At 46.3% G+C, this 16,555-nt stretch overlaps 1 protein-coding gene across 1 annotated transcript in view; it reads left to right on the top strand.

Moving 5' to 3' along the window:
* The window catches only part of LOC137419012 (uncharacterized), a 38,651-nt gene extending 23,085 nt beyond the window's left edge, over positions 1-15,566 (top strand). The window contains exons 3-4 of the mRNA XM_068105183.2: positions 5,123-5,260; positions 14,879-15,566. Coding sequence (XP_067961284.1) covers positions 5,123-5,260; positions 14,879-15,300 — 560 coding nt within the window. The 3' untranslated portion in view covers positions 15,301-15,566. The remainder of the gene's footprint in view (positions 1-5,122; positions 5,261-14,878) is intronic.
* Positions 15,567-16,555: the final 989 nt, after the last annotated feature.

Genomic DNA, 16,555 nt, shown 5'->3' with positions numbered 1-16,555 from the left:
GACTTGGTTCTGACTAACTTCTCTGCAAATGTCTGCTGCTCTTCTTCTTCTCGAATCAGTTCTTCTGATAATTTCCTTGTTAAAGTGGACATCTCTGGCCATTCTCAGAGAGCCTCCTCAGCGCCGACGAGTCTGGCATTTCACTCAGGCTGACTGGCACGGCCTTCAAGCAGCCATCAATCATCTGGACTGGTCTCCCATCTCTACTGTCTCTGACATCAACTCTTCCTGGGAATTCTTCCAAAGTAAATTGCCCTTATCATGCATGCACAGATTTATCCCATCTTGTCTTCAGTTGTCATCCCCTTCCTCCTGTCCATGGTACACTGAAGCTTGTGGTGAGGCAGTTGCCATGAAGCAAATTGCCTTCACCTCATGGAAGGCAAATCCAACTGAAGGAAATCTCAATTCCTTTCACAAAGCTCAGAACAAGTGTGTGTTTACCCTCAAGAGAGCCAGGAAACTATATCTCTCTACTCTGAAGACTGAACTCTCAAACCTGTCTCCCTCCTCCAAGTCTTGGTGGTGTTTGTTCAAATCTGTTTCTGGTGTTTGTTCCCCTTCCATCCCCTATCCTACCTCAAACAGCTACACAGCTGACTCCTCACGTGAAAAAGCTGAATGCCTCAACTCTGTGTTTGCCTCAAAATCTTGTGTCCCAAACCTGTCCCTTTATGTACCCTCCGTACCCAGTCATACCCAGCTGCTCCGAGACTCTGTGTCTTTCTCTCCTGACAAGGTGGAGAAGTTTCTGTCAATCCTTGACTATGATTCTGCAACTGGACCAGATGGCATCTGCCAATGGGTCCTATAATCCTGCTCTGCTGCACTATCTCACCCTCTCTCTGTGCTCTTCACCCTCTCTTTTGCTCAAGGTCATCTAACATCAGCTTGGAAATCAACAAACATTACCGCTTTACACAAAAAAGGTGCAAAAACAGATCCTTGCAACGACAGACCAATCAGCCTTCTCCCAATTATCAGCAAAGTCATGGAATCCATCATTGCTTTGGATATCAAATCTTTCCTCTTCTCCAATGGCTTGATCTCTGATCATCAATTTGGTTTCAGACCAGGTCTCTTCTCTGGACATGTTGCTTCTGCTATCTCAACAATGGATGGAAGTCCTCAATGCTAAACAGGAAATTAGAGCTGTCTCCCTTGACATATCACGTGCCTTCGATACGGTCTGGCACCCCGCTCTGCTCACCAAACTCTCCTCTTTTGGTATCCATGGAAATCTCCACGCATGGCTGGCGTACTTCCTCTCTGGTTGTAGTCAACGTGTGGCCCTGAATGGGTTTCTCTAATCTCCCTTTCCTGTTCAGGCTGGAGTTGCTTAAGGCAGTGTTTTGGGCAATGTGCTTTTTCTGGTCTTCATCAATGATCTCTCTGACTCTCTTGAAAATCCTCTCTATCTCTTTGCTGATGACTCCACACTCTGCCGCTCAATTCCTCATATCTCAGATCGGCAGTCTGCAGCCTCCTCACTCTCTGCAGACCTGGACCAAATCGCAGACTGGTCAAACAAGTGGAACGTGTCTTTCAATCCTGACAAATCTCACACTCTTACTACGTCTCTCCAAAAAGATCGACTGGAAAACCCTCCCATCTATTTTCTGAACAATCCTCTCCAAGAAGTTATGTCACTCAATTTTTTTGGTCTCACCATCTGCCATGATCTTTCCTGGAAGAACCACATTTCCAATCTGGCCTCCGAAGCCAGTCGCCGGGCATCCTCCGTCTTGCGAAGTCCCTCCTTGGCACTCCTGAGCTCCTCACCACATACAAGGCTTTCATCTGCAGCTCAATGGAATACTGTTTTCCTCTCTGGGTTGGTGCTCCTGCCTCACATCTAGCTCATGTTCACGCTGTTGAAACCAAAGCATTTAGAATCATTGGAATCTCCCGCAATGAAGCTAACTCCGAGGGCCTTTCACTCACCCACTCACTGCAGGCAAGTACTGTAGGTGGTCTTTCTGTCTTCGACCGACTCCTATCCGGCCTAGCTCCCCCAGCTCTATCTGTGCTCTGTCCCCCAAATATTCCTACTGGTCGCACAAGATCTGCTAGTAACCCTCTTCTGGTGAATTGCCAAAATCAAGACTCTCTGCTCACCTTCACCCCTTCATTCCTCTTTACTCCCGCCTCTGGAACAATCTCCCTCAATCTCTTCAATCTCACTCCTCCCTCCAGGGAGGGAGACGTCGGCGTTCGTGGGGCGGGGTTTACTTGCCCGATCATAATGTCCGGTTATACTATCAGCATGATGGTGTGATGGCCGTTGTTGTAATGGCGGCCCTTTTTGATGAGATAAAACGTAAGGGACAAATCGCAGGGGCAATGACATACTGGGGGTTATCCTTAAGTCCAACCTAATTAGCATAGCTCCACCCCTTGTATGGAGACACAAATACAATCTTATTCTATGTCGATTCCCTCCTTACATCGAGGTGGGCTTCTTCTTCACGTCACACGGTCCATGCTAATTTAGACAATCCTAACTTCACTAAGGTATTTCATCTCCTACCCCCACAAACCTAACAATATTTTCCAAACCCTACACCCCATACAATGTACATTTTTGATAATCCAGATATATTTGCCACTAAATGGCAATCATGACCTGCAAAGATGTACCAGAAAATGCACTGCGAATATACAAAACGTGAAAATTAAAATAAAAAAAACACGATTTTGCATTTTTGTGATATCGTAATTTGATGCAAATAAGCTCCACAACAGCAACTGGAACAGCAGTCTGGAGAGTGCACACCTCCACCAGGCTGAACAGTTTGTTTTGTATCCCACTGATTGGCCAGATCTGGATTTGGACCTGAACCAAAATCTAATCTACTTGTTCTTGTCACCTCACCAACTCATCCACCAAGTTTTGTCACAACTCGTCTCCAACTTTTAAAAAATATCTACCATATAACACACAATGTGTGTGTGTTTGTATTTGTGTGTGTGGCTGTCCCCCCTCATAAGGATAGGTTTTAAAGGCTTTGAGTAGTTTAGGAGGGATTTGACTTGAGGGGGGGGGGGGGGGGGGGGGTTAATGGGCAATCTTTGAACACGACTGTGTCCACCTGTTAAAAGACTCTGAGGGCACAGAAGATCCAATGGACCCCAAACACCCAAAATACCCTGAAGATCCGAAAGAGTGAAAACACCCTGAAGACTGATAAAGACCCCAAATACCCCGAAGACCCAAAAATATCCCAAAGAGCATTAAACACCCAAAAGACCCCGACGACCCAAAATACGCCAAAACCCTTAAAAGATTTAACACCCAAAAGACCCCAAATACCCTGAAGACCCAAAATACCCCACATTCCCATAAAGACCCTGAAGGACCCAAATGACCCAGAGGACTTAAAAGACTGAAAGGACCCTGAAAACCGAAAAGACAACAAAAACCCTGAAGACCTAAAACACCCCAACACCCTTAAAGACCCAAAATACCACAAAGACCCTGAAGACTGTTAAAGACCCAAAAGACCACGAAGACCCAACATACCCCAAAGACCTTTAAATTCCCCAAACACCAAGAAGCTCAAAAAGCCCCCGAAATCCCAAAGGACCCAAAGACCCTTAAAAACCAAAAAGACCCCGAAGACCCAAAATATCCCGGTTACTGAAAAGATTGAAAATATCCCAAAGACCCCAAATACCCAAATATTTAAAAAGACCCTGAGGACCCAGTGGACCCCTAAGATCCAAAATACCCCAAAGACACTTAAATACCCCAAAGATCCAGATCGAGGACCCAAAATACTCAAATGACTCAAAAGACCTCGAGGACCTAAAAGACTCAAATGACAAAGACTCCGATGAACCAGAAGACCCAAAAGACGCTGAAGACCCAAATTACCCAGAGGACACGAAAGACACAAAAGACCCCAAGGACTCCGAAGACCCAAAAGAAGAGTAATTATGCCTCTGACACTGGTATTTTATACGGTGGCTTGCAAACTGTGCGTCATGGTTGGTGTACAGAAGCGCTTTTTTTTTTTTAATCACAATAAATACAAGGCACAGGGAGGTGAAATTTGCTGCACGTGATGTGCAATGCGTGCAGAGTAAATCACGTGTTCATTTACGTCTGTAGGATCTCATAAATAAAGATGATATAAGCACCCCTGACACTCGGCCCAGACTTCAGACTTTCGCATACTCACGTGGCTGCACCGTCAAAAACTGTTCCAACCCGTCATTTTTGACCGGCTTTATACTAGTCATGTTATATATTGGTTTTCACTCGATCTCTCAATGGTGAAGAATCACTTTTAAAATTATCTTATCCAGATCTGGATCTTCAGCAAAATCTAATCATTTCGTCCTTGTCAAACACCCAACCATTCAACCAAGCTTCGTCCAACTCCCGGCCATAACTTTTTGAGATATCTTGTTCAGACAGACAGTGGTGAAGACATAACCTCCATCCACCTTCATTGGCGGAGGTAATAAAGGACATTGTGTAGACTGAAGAGGATGGTTAGACCTTTCATCAACATCAGAATTGTTTCTCGCTTCTATAGAAAAGGTATATGAGTTTGAACGAATGTAGTAATTTTTGGTGGTTACCATGGAAACGATTCTGTAAAACATAATTGCACCACTTTTAGACCCTACATCCACCCTGGTAATGACCCCCACAGATCCCCCTAATAGCTGGAATGATTGGCAATTTTCTACCTGACCAAGTGTGCTGAATTCAGATTTGGCTGATACACTATTTGCTATCTCAAGGCAGAAGGTGGATTACCAGGGACTGTCATCACCCGCTTGTGGCAAACGTTTTTTGTTTCTTTAGACAACCTGTGCACGCCTATGTCTGCCTTTCTCAAGCTCCCCCTGGTCACACGCATTTTTCGAGAAACCCTCGCCTGCTCACCCTCCCCACATCCAGGATTGAATTACCCATCTGCATACGTTTGTCCACTTGGGGTTTTAAGTTATCTCCTTGAGGTTTTAAGTAAATAAGAATGTTCAAATGCTGGGATGAGATAATTGCACATGTATACTTGATGAGCCATATACCTCTACCTGTTTTGCAAGTGTGGTAGCATTGTAAACTTCGTGTCCCAGCATGCTATTGACAATGACTTGTCTGCAGGTGATATCGGTCTTGTGAAAGAGGAAGATGGACAAGACAATGATTCATCAGCCCTTCAAGCTTTGGATTGTGTTTCTGTAAAGGAAAATCCAGTTGCTGTTCATTTGACAAACTGCAACGCTGACTGTTCCGAAAAAGGTGATTCAATCTGTGCAAAACATATAATCCTCGTTCAGGATAAATTAAAATTTTGAAATCGTCTTAAATATTGTTATGGGTTTGGGTGGGGGGGGGGGGGGGGGAGGGGGAGGGAATGGCTCAGACCCCCACTGCTCAACCTTTGACCCTGAAGCTGACAAGCCACGTGAAGCTGGCCAGCCAGAGAATCCATCTGAGGAGGCTAATTCTGGCAGGGTCCCTGCTCTAAGGCTCTCATTACCTTACTGGTGATGCATTGCCTTACCTTACTCGCCTTACCTTACCCTCCAACTTCCCACCCTGTATTTATTTATTATATATGGCCGAGCGAGACCATATGTCGAAGGTTGGCTATCTCGTACAGCAAATCGATGTGGTACAACTTACCGTCTACTTATTAGGTAAGCAAAGACTAACCAATAGGGAAATGGACAATCGAGTTGGTTAGAAACAGTTTATAAAGGATTGAAGAAAGGCACGTATTTACCGACAATATTCACAAGTAAGCACAGAATGCAGCGACACAAGGAACAAAACTTAAACCCTAAACATGAAAGAATCTCTTGCACATTCTCAACTTATAGTGCGGGAGCCCAGAAACATTTGTTTCACATCTCGAGTACAAAAGGTTTGAGGCCTGGAATATATGCATCTATGATAGGAGACCCCAAAAAGGCAATTCTTAAGTTCTGCAATTCTGCACAGCAACCAGGGGGCGCCACCAAAGACCCCTAAATGTGACTCTTAATTCACAATTTGAGTACATCTTTCAAACTTGTCTTAAAATGTTCTCTATAGGAGTGGAAATCAGAATTCCCAATTCTTAAGTTTTCAATTTGTGTATTAGGTCGCTTAAGAACGACCTAATTAATGCTAATTAACGCTAATTAGCATTTTTAATTCACAATTTGAGTACATCCATGAAACATATGGCAATGTATTCCTTAGGTCATCCTAAATCAAGATCAGTCATTCTTAAGTATCCATTTCATGTATTAACCCACTTAAGAACGCAAAATGTACTCATTGACCCCGTCCCTGGCAAGGTGAGTGTTAATTCACAATTTGAGTACATCTTTCAAATTGGTCCCAAACTGTTCAGTAGATCATCGTGAATCAAGAACAGCAATTCTTATGTGTCCATTTCATGCATCAACCCACTTAAGAATGCAGTCAGTATTGTAACGGAATTTGGGTTGTCACTGGCTGCTATCCCCCCTCCACTCCCTGGCTCCACTCCCCCTCCACATCACTGGCGGCTTTAACAGGTGGCGTTTGGGATGAGATGGCGGTAAAGTTCTTGTAACAAGAAACATGGTAACCCTAACCCTAACCCTAACCCAACCCTAACCCTAACCCTAACCCAACCCTAACCCTAACCCAACAAACAATACTATGCTGTAGGCCTAATAAGCATTCGGGGCCGATACAGAATTATGTAGCCCTAGGCCTAGGTGGCGCGCAGGAAATGTCCAGGCAGATGAGGGTATCCAAAGTTCTGTATGCATACCGATTTCAGGTTCGAACCACAGCTGAGTAGAAAATAATGACTTATTGCCTCAAAATTTGAAATAACTTCTTTTGGATTTCACTGACCAAAACTGACTGACTCGCCATGCTCACTGACCACCCGCTGTGATTTTATTTTTCAGACAATGATTTGAAACATGCAACCATGGAATCGGCCACCAATACTACGCCTACTGTCCAGCCTACTGTCCAGCCTACTGTTTCATCATTGGAACGCAGATGTATTCTTCACATCCAACGCAGTGCAGACAAGAAAGCTCGTCCAGACGTTCTACCTTTCAAGGATACGCAATGGGAAGCAGTAGAAACAGCAGCAGCTAATAGACGGCAAAAGCAACATTTCCAGGACTCTGTCTATTGTGGTGTAGTTCAGAGATTGCCTACGTCTCCTGCTGAAATGGATGGTTACCATGTTTCTTGTTACAAGAACTTTACCGCCATCTCATCCCAAACGCCGCCTGTTAAAGCCGCCAGTGATGTTCACCGTAGCAATGCCCCACATTTACGTCCATCCAAGGAGTCGGCACCTTCTACATCATCTGCCGGGATTTTGCCACCTGTTTGTCTATTCTGTGAGAAAAAGATAAAACGACTCAAAGGTGGAAGCGTCGAACTGTTGGGAAGATGTGAAACCATTGAAGCCGGTGTATCGATCCAAAATGCAGCAAAGACATTAAATGACAGTAAGGTTATTCCAAAAGTAGTTGATACGGATTTAATTGCCAAGGAGGCCCACTACCATCATTCATGTAAAAGTGCGTATTTGTTGTCAGCCAATCGAGTTTCCCAAAAGGACACACGTGAAACAAAAACGCCTTCTGAGACCAGTGTGTTGGACATTTTTGCATACATTGAGCAATCTGTAATAATAGACAACAGACCTGAACTTCTTAATTCTGTATATGAACGTTATCTTGATATTTGTTCGGCATCCGCAGAAACGCCCAGGGGAAGCGCCTTCAGCCTCTCTAGGACATTGATGAGTCACTTCAAAGCGCGCATAAAGATACAGAGTTCACTTGGGAAAAGGCTTGGAAACATCTTATATAATGCAGAAACCGCAGATGATGCAATTCGTGTTGTATATGATTACACATCTACTGATGAGAGAACAATCGCCAAAGCAGCATTGCTTTTGCGCAACCAGTTGCTCAAGGTTGAAAAGGTCGACCTTCCTGAATGTCCGACATTGGAGGATTTAAGAAACGGGGACTCGTCACCCCCAAAACTTGTAGTAGATTTTTTCAATATTTTGTACGGAGGGCTAAAACCAGAGCGATATACAGAGTCAGTAAAGCGCCGCGCAAATTCGTCTAGTCAGGATGCCTTGTTCATTGTACAACGGGGTCGCGCAAAACCTGCAAAACATGTAGCTCTTGGTATGAGTGTTAAGTCGGTCACTGGCAGTAAAAAAATGGTTCAAGTCCTGAACAGGTTTGGTCACTGTTTAAGCTACAACACATTGGAAGAAGTTGAAACTGCCACAGCTGAATCCATTCAAGAACAGAAGCTTGCTTGTCCAAAAGGAACAGTCGTAGGTAAACCAGTCGGATTAGCCTTCGACAATTTCGATGAGATGACTCAAACCATGTCTGGAGCCAATTCGCTATACGATACCATGGGTATTCTGTACCAAAATGTGCCAGCACCTGATGAAGAACGTGAAGCATCTGCTGTCATGGCAGTTTCAACCTCAACTAGTGCTCGGCAAGTAAAGACAGGCAAAAGGAAGAGAACCCTTGAGAGTACAGATACTGCACTCCAGCCATATAGGAAGATACCAAAGATGACGAAGTTCAGTTACAAAAACACTGCAGTCTACAGCCTTCCAGATGTTAGCAACAAGGCTCGCCACCTGGACCTCGTGTGGATGATGAGCCATGCCATTGGCAATGATGTATTGCCTATTATGTGGGTTGGGTTTAATGCAAGCATTTGCAGTGACCACCTTCCAAAACAAGAGGTTCTATATATGCCAAACTTACGCCAGCCTATCACCAGCCTAGAGGTCGTGCAGGAGACTCTCCTCATCACGCAGAGGTGTGCTAATGAGACGGGACAGAAATACGGAATAGTCAGTTATGATCTGGGCGCAGCCAAGCCGGCACTTCAAATACAAGTGACTGAGAAACCGAAATTTGATAACATTTTCATAATGTTAGGCCCATTCCACATCGAAATGGCTTTCTTCAAGGCTATTGGGAAACTCATGTCCAACTCTGGAGGACCAGAAATGCTGACTGAATCTGAGGTACTTGCAACCGGATCCTTAAACGGATTTTTGACGGGGAAACATTTCAACAGGTGCAAGAGATTGCACCCCATACTAGCCCTTGCTCTTGAGATGCTACACTTCTCATCCTTCTTAGACTCTTACCCACACAGAGAAGAAACAGAAGCATTGATAAGCAGCATTCAACTGACCACGTGGGAGCAGCTTCAGTCTGCTCTAGACTCGGACGTCTTCAAAGCATGCACAGCCGCGTATGAAGCATATACCCAAGTGACAAGATCTGGAGGCCATGGTGCAACCGCCCAGTTTTGGAGAATGTATATAGATTACATTCATAAATACCACGAGCTCGAACGGGCGATTCGAACGAATGATATCGATCTCTATACATACTCACTGACCGGACTCATTGGACTGTTCTTTGCTACAAACCATGTAAATTACAGTCGGTGGCTGACAAAGTTCCAACTCGATTTGATGAACATGGAAGACAGCCATCCTGGCCTACGTCAAATACTGGAAGCAGGCGTCTTCACTGTACGACGAACAGAACATCCATTCAGTAGATGCCCGGTCGACTTGACTCTAGAACAGACGATTAACGCGGATGCAGCTTCGAGAAGAACTGGATTCACTTCTTCAACGAATAATTATGCGGCACGACTTCGCTGGATGCTTACGAAATCCACTAGAGCTTCATTCGTTAGTCTACTCCACGAAATGGCTGGGCTGATAGTCAAAGAAGACACAACTGCTGAACTGAGACCTGCACGAATAAAACGTGACGATAGAGATGTGAAAACCATGGTGAAACAAATCCAGGATAGTTGCAATCCGTTTGGGAACGAAACAGATGCAGATACCATGTTGTACAACATCCATACAGGAAGGGCAACTAGTGAAACAGTCCGCGAAAGTTTACTGAATGTGCCAGCAAGTGGAAGGACATTACACCAGGCATTCATCACAGCATGCGAGGCCGATGACAGTAGGTTTGAACAACCCATAAAGAAAGCTCCTCTCAAAACATTCGTAGACGAATGTGCCAGAAATAGACGAACACCGGATAAGAAAGTGGCAGTTCTGAAGTGTACTCGTGATTTGATGGGCCGCCTAATAATCCTTGCATCAAAGCGTGATGTTGACCTGCAGCATATATTCCAATATCCCCTTACACCAGTACCACTCACGATGTGCAATCCTGATGAGAGCATGGTCAAGACAGATAAAAGTAAGTTGCTTAACTTACTGGAGAGCAAGGAGATCAAAGGAGACGGACCTCAACAGATCAATGCATACGTAGTAGATGGACAATATCTTCTGCACACCCTACCTCCAAACTTACCACCCACATATGGAGGTCTAGCGAGGAGCATACTCTACCAAGTATTGTCATTGTCCAAAGTCCGGGTACACGTAGCCTTTGATGATTACCCTCAACCGTCACTGAAGGATGCAGAAAGAGCCAGACGGGGGACAACAGCCGAGGACAGCAGATCCTACATTATTACTGGTCCAGCACAAAGAAGGCCCAACGATATCAGCAAAGCGCTAACGTCCAGGTCATTCAAACGGGAACTTCCTGATTTTCTTGCAAGAGAATGGCAGGATCAAGCATACGCTCATATACTTGGGACCTGTGATGTCTTCCTAGATGTTCCGTCAGGCCAGTGCTTCCATTTCCACGTAAGCGAAGGAGAGGTCAAGCGAGATACCGTAGACATGCTCAGTAACAACCATGAAGAAGCGGACACCAAGATCTGCATGCATGCAAAGGCAGCAGACACCTCGAATGGAAATGTAGTAATACGCGCCTCAGACACGGACATAGCTGTTATTCTGCTCTATCATTGTGAGAAATTCAGCAGCCACATCTGGATGGATGTCGGTACTACATCCAAGCGTAATCGGAGGCTCATTGACCTAACAGCGATATCCAAGTCACTGGGACCACAACTGTGCAGTTCCCTCCCTGCCTTCCATGCCTTTACCGGCTCGGATTACACCGCAGCATTTGTAAGAAAGGGCAAGGTTCAGCCCTTTAATAAGCTGGAAAAGATGCCCGATGTACAGCAAGCTTTCAAAGCTTTGTCAACAGATGGACTGCCAAGCGAGAAATGCAAGGACACACTCTTGAAATTCACTGCTATAATGTATGGAGCCAAAGAGAAGTCGAAGGAAACGTTAAACGCCTACAGGTTCAAGACCTTTGAAAGAATTTACACGCCCAAGTTAAGAGGAAAGAACCCACTTGAAAAGCTGAAGGGAGCTGATGCCAGTAGTATTCCTCCATGCGAAAGAGAGGTTGCTGCCCACATAAAGCGTGTATCGCTTGTTTCAAGAATGTGGGCCAATGCTGACCAGCCAATCATCCAGCAACACCCATCAGAGGATGACGGATGGGAACTAGTGGGAGATCAATATAAACCCATCTGGTTTGAGGGAGACCAACTTCCGGAGTCGCTCGTTCCAGATGATGAAGAATTAGCTGATGCTGACGATGATGAGGTCCTAGCGCAGTCATCTTCTGATGAAGAGGACGTTGAAGGAGATGGTGATGATGGTGATGTGTAGGTTTACAATCGACCAAACCTGTTCATACGATTATATTCAGTACGGTACATATCCAAAGCATCCTGACAGGGAATTTGTAATGTTTTTGAAATTTTAAGCAAAATAATGTTAGGAATGTTGGATAAAACAACATATATACAATCATGTTGATGTTTGAGATAAATTCAATAATTTTTCGTTGATATAGTTAGTTGAGTTTTTACATACATTAAAATTTGTTTTTAGTTCAGGGTAATTAGCTTAAACATGTTAAATAGTTTATAAGCGATAGTCAGAGATAAAACAGCAATATCGCTAATAGAGTAAAAGTTAGACATTAGGTATTAATTTTTATAAAATTAACATTAAAAATTGTTTTTTGTTCCGAGATTTGAGATTTAATTGTTGATGGGCGGTAGAACCAGGACGCCAATTTACTACATGACTTACTATGATCTGATTTTGAAGCATAATTCATGCATACTAAGTACATTTTTGTGTAGTTTATAAAAAAATAAAACATTGTGTTTGTATACAATCTATGTTTCTCCTTTTTGTCAGTGTGCATTCTTAAGTGGGTTAATACATGAAATGGATACTTAAGAATGACTGATCTTGATTTAGGATGACCTAAGGAATACATTGCCATATGTTTCATGGATGTACTCAAATTGTGAATTAAAAATGCTAATTAGCGTTAATTAGCATTAATTAGGTCGTTCTTAAGCGACCTAATACACAAATTGAAAACTTAAGAATTGGGAATTCTGATTTCCACTCCTATAGAGAACATTTTAAGACAAGTTTGAAAGATGTACTCAAATTGTGAATTAAGAGTCACATTTAGGGGTCTTTGGTGGCGCCCCCTGGTTGCTGTGCAGAATTGCAGAACTTAAGAATTGCCTTTTTGGGGTCTCCTATCATAGATGCATATATTCCAGGCCTCAAACCTTTTGTACTCGAGATGTGAAACAAATGTTTCTGGGCTCCCGCACTATTATCTGAATACAAGACAGGCATGCCTCACCCACTCTGGGAAAATTAGAGAGAGAAAAGAAGAGTTTTGGTGTGTGGTAGTGGCCTCTCGCAAACCCGACGCAAGCTGGCGTGCTTTCGTTGATCCCAAAGTGGAGGGAAGGAGAGGAAGCGAAGGGAAAGTCAGGGCTTTTATAGGCCAAGGGCAAGGCGTGACCTCATGGAGCAAAGGTTAGAGCAACACCGTTTGAGCTGCTTGCGTTTCTTTCCCATTGGCTCTTCTTTGCCGCAGTTTGAAGTGTGGCGCCCGCATCTTGACAGCTTCGTGGAACGGGGATGGCAGTGGTAATCACGGCTTTGAATATGTGTTTTGTAACGGAATTGGTATACTGTAAAACATGTTGCTTTGTGTGCATGGTTGTGCTGTTGGAAAATGTGGGGAAGGAACGGTTTAATGGAGAGGAAGGTTTTGGAAGGAATCGGTGATGAGTGGGATTACAGAGGAATCGGTGATTGAGCGGGATTTTGGAGGGAATCGGCGACGAGCGGGATTATGGAGGGAATCGGTGACGAGCGGGATTATGGAGGAATCGGTGACGAGCGGGATTTTGGAGGGAATCGGCGACGAGCAGGATTATGGAGGGAATCTGTGACGAGCGGGATTATGGAGGGAATCGGTGACGAGCGGGATTATGGAGGGAATCGGTGACTAGCAGGATTATGGTAGGGAATCTGTGACGAGTGGGATTATGGTAGGGAATCCGTGACTCACGGGATTATGGAGGGAATCGGTGACGAGCGGGATTATGGTAGGGAATCGGTGACTCGCGGGATTATGGAGGGAATCGGTGACGAGCGGGATTATGGAGGGAATCGGTGACGAGCGGGATTATGGTAGGGAATCGGTGACTAGCGGGATTATGGTAGGGAATCGGTGACTAGCGGGATTATGGTAGGGAATCGGTGACTAGCGGGATTATGGGAGGGAATCGGACTTGCGGGATTATGGAGGGAATCGGTGACGAGCGGGATTATGGAGGGAATCGGTGACGAGCGGGATTATGGAGGGAATCGGTGACGAGCGGGATTATGGTAGGGAATCGGTGACGAGCGGGATTATGGAGGGAATCGGTGACGAGCGGGATTATGGAGGGAATCGGCGACGAGCGGGATTATGGTAGGGAATCGGTGACGAGCGGGATTATGGAGGGAATCGGTCGAAGGCGGCGGCACGGCAAGGGTCGAAGGCGGCGGCGCGGCGAGGGTCGAAGGCGGCGGCGCGGCGAGGGTCGAAGGCGGCGGCGCGGCGAGGGTCGAAGGCGGCGGCGCGGCGAGGGTCGAAGGCGGCGGCGCGGCGAGGGTCGAAGGCGGCGGCGAGGGTCGAAGGCGGCGGCGCGGCGAGGGTCGAAGGCGGCGGCGCGGCGAGGGTCGAAGGCGGCGGCGCGGCGAGGGTCGAAGGCGGCGGCGCGGCGAGGGTCGAAGGCGGCGGCGCGGCGAGGGTCGAAGGCGGCGGCGCGGCGAGGGTCGAAGGCGGCGGCGCGGAGAGGGTCGAAGGCGGCGGCGCGGAGAGGGTCTAAGGCGGCGGCGCGGCGAGGGTCTAAGGCGGCGGCGCGGCGAGGGTCTAAGGCGGCGGCGCGGCGAGGGTCTAAGGCGGCGGCGCGGCGAGGGTCTAAGGCGGCGGCGCGGCGAGGGTCTAAGGCGGCGGCGCGGCGAGGGTCTAAGGCGGCGGCGCGGCGAGGGTCTAAGGCGGAGGCGCGGCGAGGGTCTAAGGCGGAGGCGCGGCGAGGGTCGAAGGCGGAGGCGCGGCGAGGGTCGAAGGCGGCGGCGCGGCGAGGGTCGAAGGCGGCGGCGCGGCGAGGGTCGAAGGCGGCGGCGCGGCGAGGGTCGAAGGCGGCGGCGCGGCGAGGGTCGAAGGCGGCGGCGCGGCGAGGGTCGAAGGCGGCGGCGCGGCGAGGGTCGAAGGCGGCGGCGCGGCGAGAGGGATAGGGGGGGATAATTGAAGGGGAGGTGAAGGGGGAGAGAATTGAAGGGTAGAGGAGAGGGGGGTCGAGGGGTGAGAAATAAAGGGGAGGGGAGAGGGGGGAGATTAAAACGGAATGGGTGAGGGGGGAGTGATGTGACTGTGACAAATCAGCTGCTTCTTATATAACCGTGCTGAAGGGTGACATGGATGAGAAGTGTCAATTTAATCTTTTAATTGCACATTAAATATGTTTCCAAATTGCGCTGTTCACCTTTTAAGAGTGCTTTAAATGCATTTTTTCCAATTGGTTCGTTAATGGATTTTGTCGCAGGTTGTGACCACAGTGCGGTCATTCTTGTTACAGAACATTCAGGAAGCAATATTGGACAAATAATTCCAAGGCACTCTTTGTTGGAGAACAAGATTCAAGATCAAGATCAAGACTCGTCACCTTTACAACACCAGTTCAGTTTTCAACCACAAAATGCAAAGGCTAAGACAAAACGTTCAAAAGATAATGTTCTCAAAGGGCAAAAAAGAAATGTTTGCACTAAGGATTTTGCTTTGACGAGCAAAGTGAAAAGACACACTGATGTCGAAACACGAGCACGCCCACATAAATGCTCCGTTTGTGGTAACGATTTTGCGTCAAGCGGTAATTTGAAAATACATATGAGGATCCATACAGGAGAGCGTCCTTACAAGTGCTCCATCTGTAATAAGTGTTACTCTCAAAAAGTTTGTTTGAATGTGCATATGAGGGGCCACACAGGGGAGTGTCCATGAAATTGCTGTTTGTGGTAAAGGTATCTTGACGAAAGCTCATTTAAATTTGCATATGATGGGACACGCAGGAGAGCATCCACCTGTGCTGTTTGTGTTAAAGGGTTAAAGAAAGTTTTAAATCTCGATGAAAGAAATCGTTTTAACCCGAGGAAGCATTTGTTGTGGGTCGTTTTTGTCCAGCATGATTTTGTTTTGCGATGACTTTGTTATAAAAACTTTTTTGCCCATTAACTTTCATATTGGCTTCAAATAAAGACCAATACATATTTGTGTGTTTTGTTTTGTGCACCGCTCCTTTCCTATACCATCTCCAGGCGCTCGCTGCATGACGTCATTGCCGGGCACCGGAGGGGGCCTGGCAATGAAGCGCTGCAAGGGAGTACTCAGTTTTCACTCCAGTTTCTTGTTTTCTTGTTTGTCCGGGTGATATCCCAGGGTGATGGGCCTGGTGTTGGCTTAGCGCTCGGGGTGCCGGCTTGGGATCCTGGGATCCTGGGTTTGAATCCTGGTCGATCGCTGAATTAACGCCGTGGGGGTTGACTCAGCCTGTCATCCTTCCCAGGTCGGCAAATTGAGTACCAGTTCACTGGTAATTCTCTGTGTTGCAAGAGGTGACTAACATGGTTGGCGGCAGGAAGGGCATCCGGCCACAAAACATTGCTTCAAAAAGGGGACCACGGTGCCCAAAAAAAGCCACCCCCGGCTCTGCGGGGAGAAATGGCTTCTCAAGGTGGTTCATATTTCAGCCATCCTTTGAGCTAGAAAGCTGAAATTTGGGCACAATAGTGAGCAGGTGCTTTGTCAAAAACGTTATTTTTTGTTGTTTGATTAATCAATTATTACTTGATAACAACAACAACAGGCATTTTAAGGCCATTTTCCCTGCAAAAGCAGGGGTTACCCATGACGATCTTCATTTTGCCCTATTTTCTGCATCTACCCTTGTTAACCCCCTTGCCCGCATTTCTTCTTCGACCATCTTTCGCCAAGTCTTTCTCGGTCTTCCCCGTCCTCTACTTCCTTCTACATTCATTTCCATCACTTCTCAACCAGTCACTTTCATCCTTCCTCAACACATGACCAAACCATCTCAACCTGTTCCTCTTCACAGCATCAATCACAGGCTCTATTCCCATCATCTTTCGCAATTCATCATTTGTCTTTCCCTCTCTCAACGATACTCCACACATCCACCGACCCATTCGCATTTCCACCCTTTCCAGCCTTCGTTGCTGCTCTATGTTAAATACCCATG

This window comes from Myxine glutinosa, unplaced genomic scaffold (assembly GCF_964187855.1).
Source record: "Myxine glutinosa unplaced genomic scaffold, kmMyxGlut1.1 SCAFFOLD_1764, whole genome shotgun sequence".
Classification (NCBI taxonomy): domain Eukaryota; kingdom Metazoa; phylum Chordata; class Myxini; order Myxiniformes; family Myxinidae; genus Myxine; species Myxine glutinosa.
Note: the sequence above shows the minus strand (reverse complement) of the source record. Positions and strands in the feature narration are given on the sequence as shown.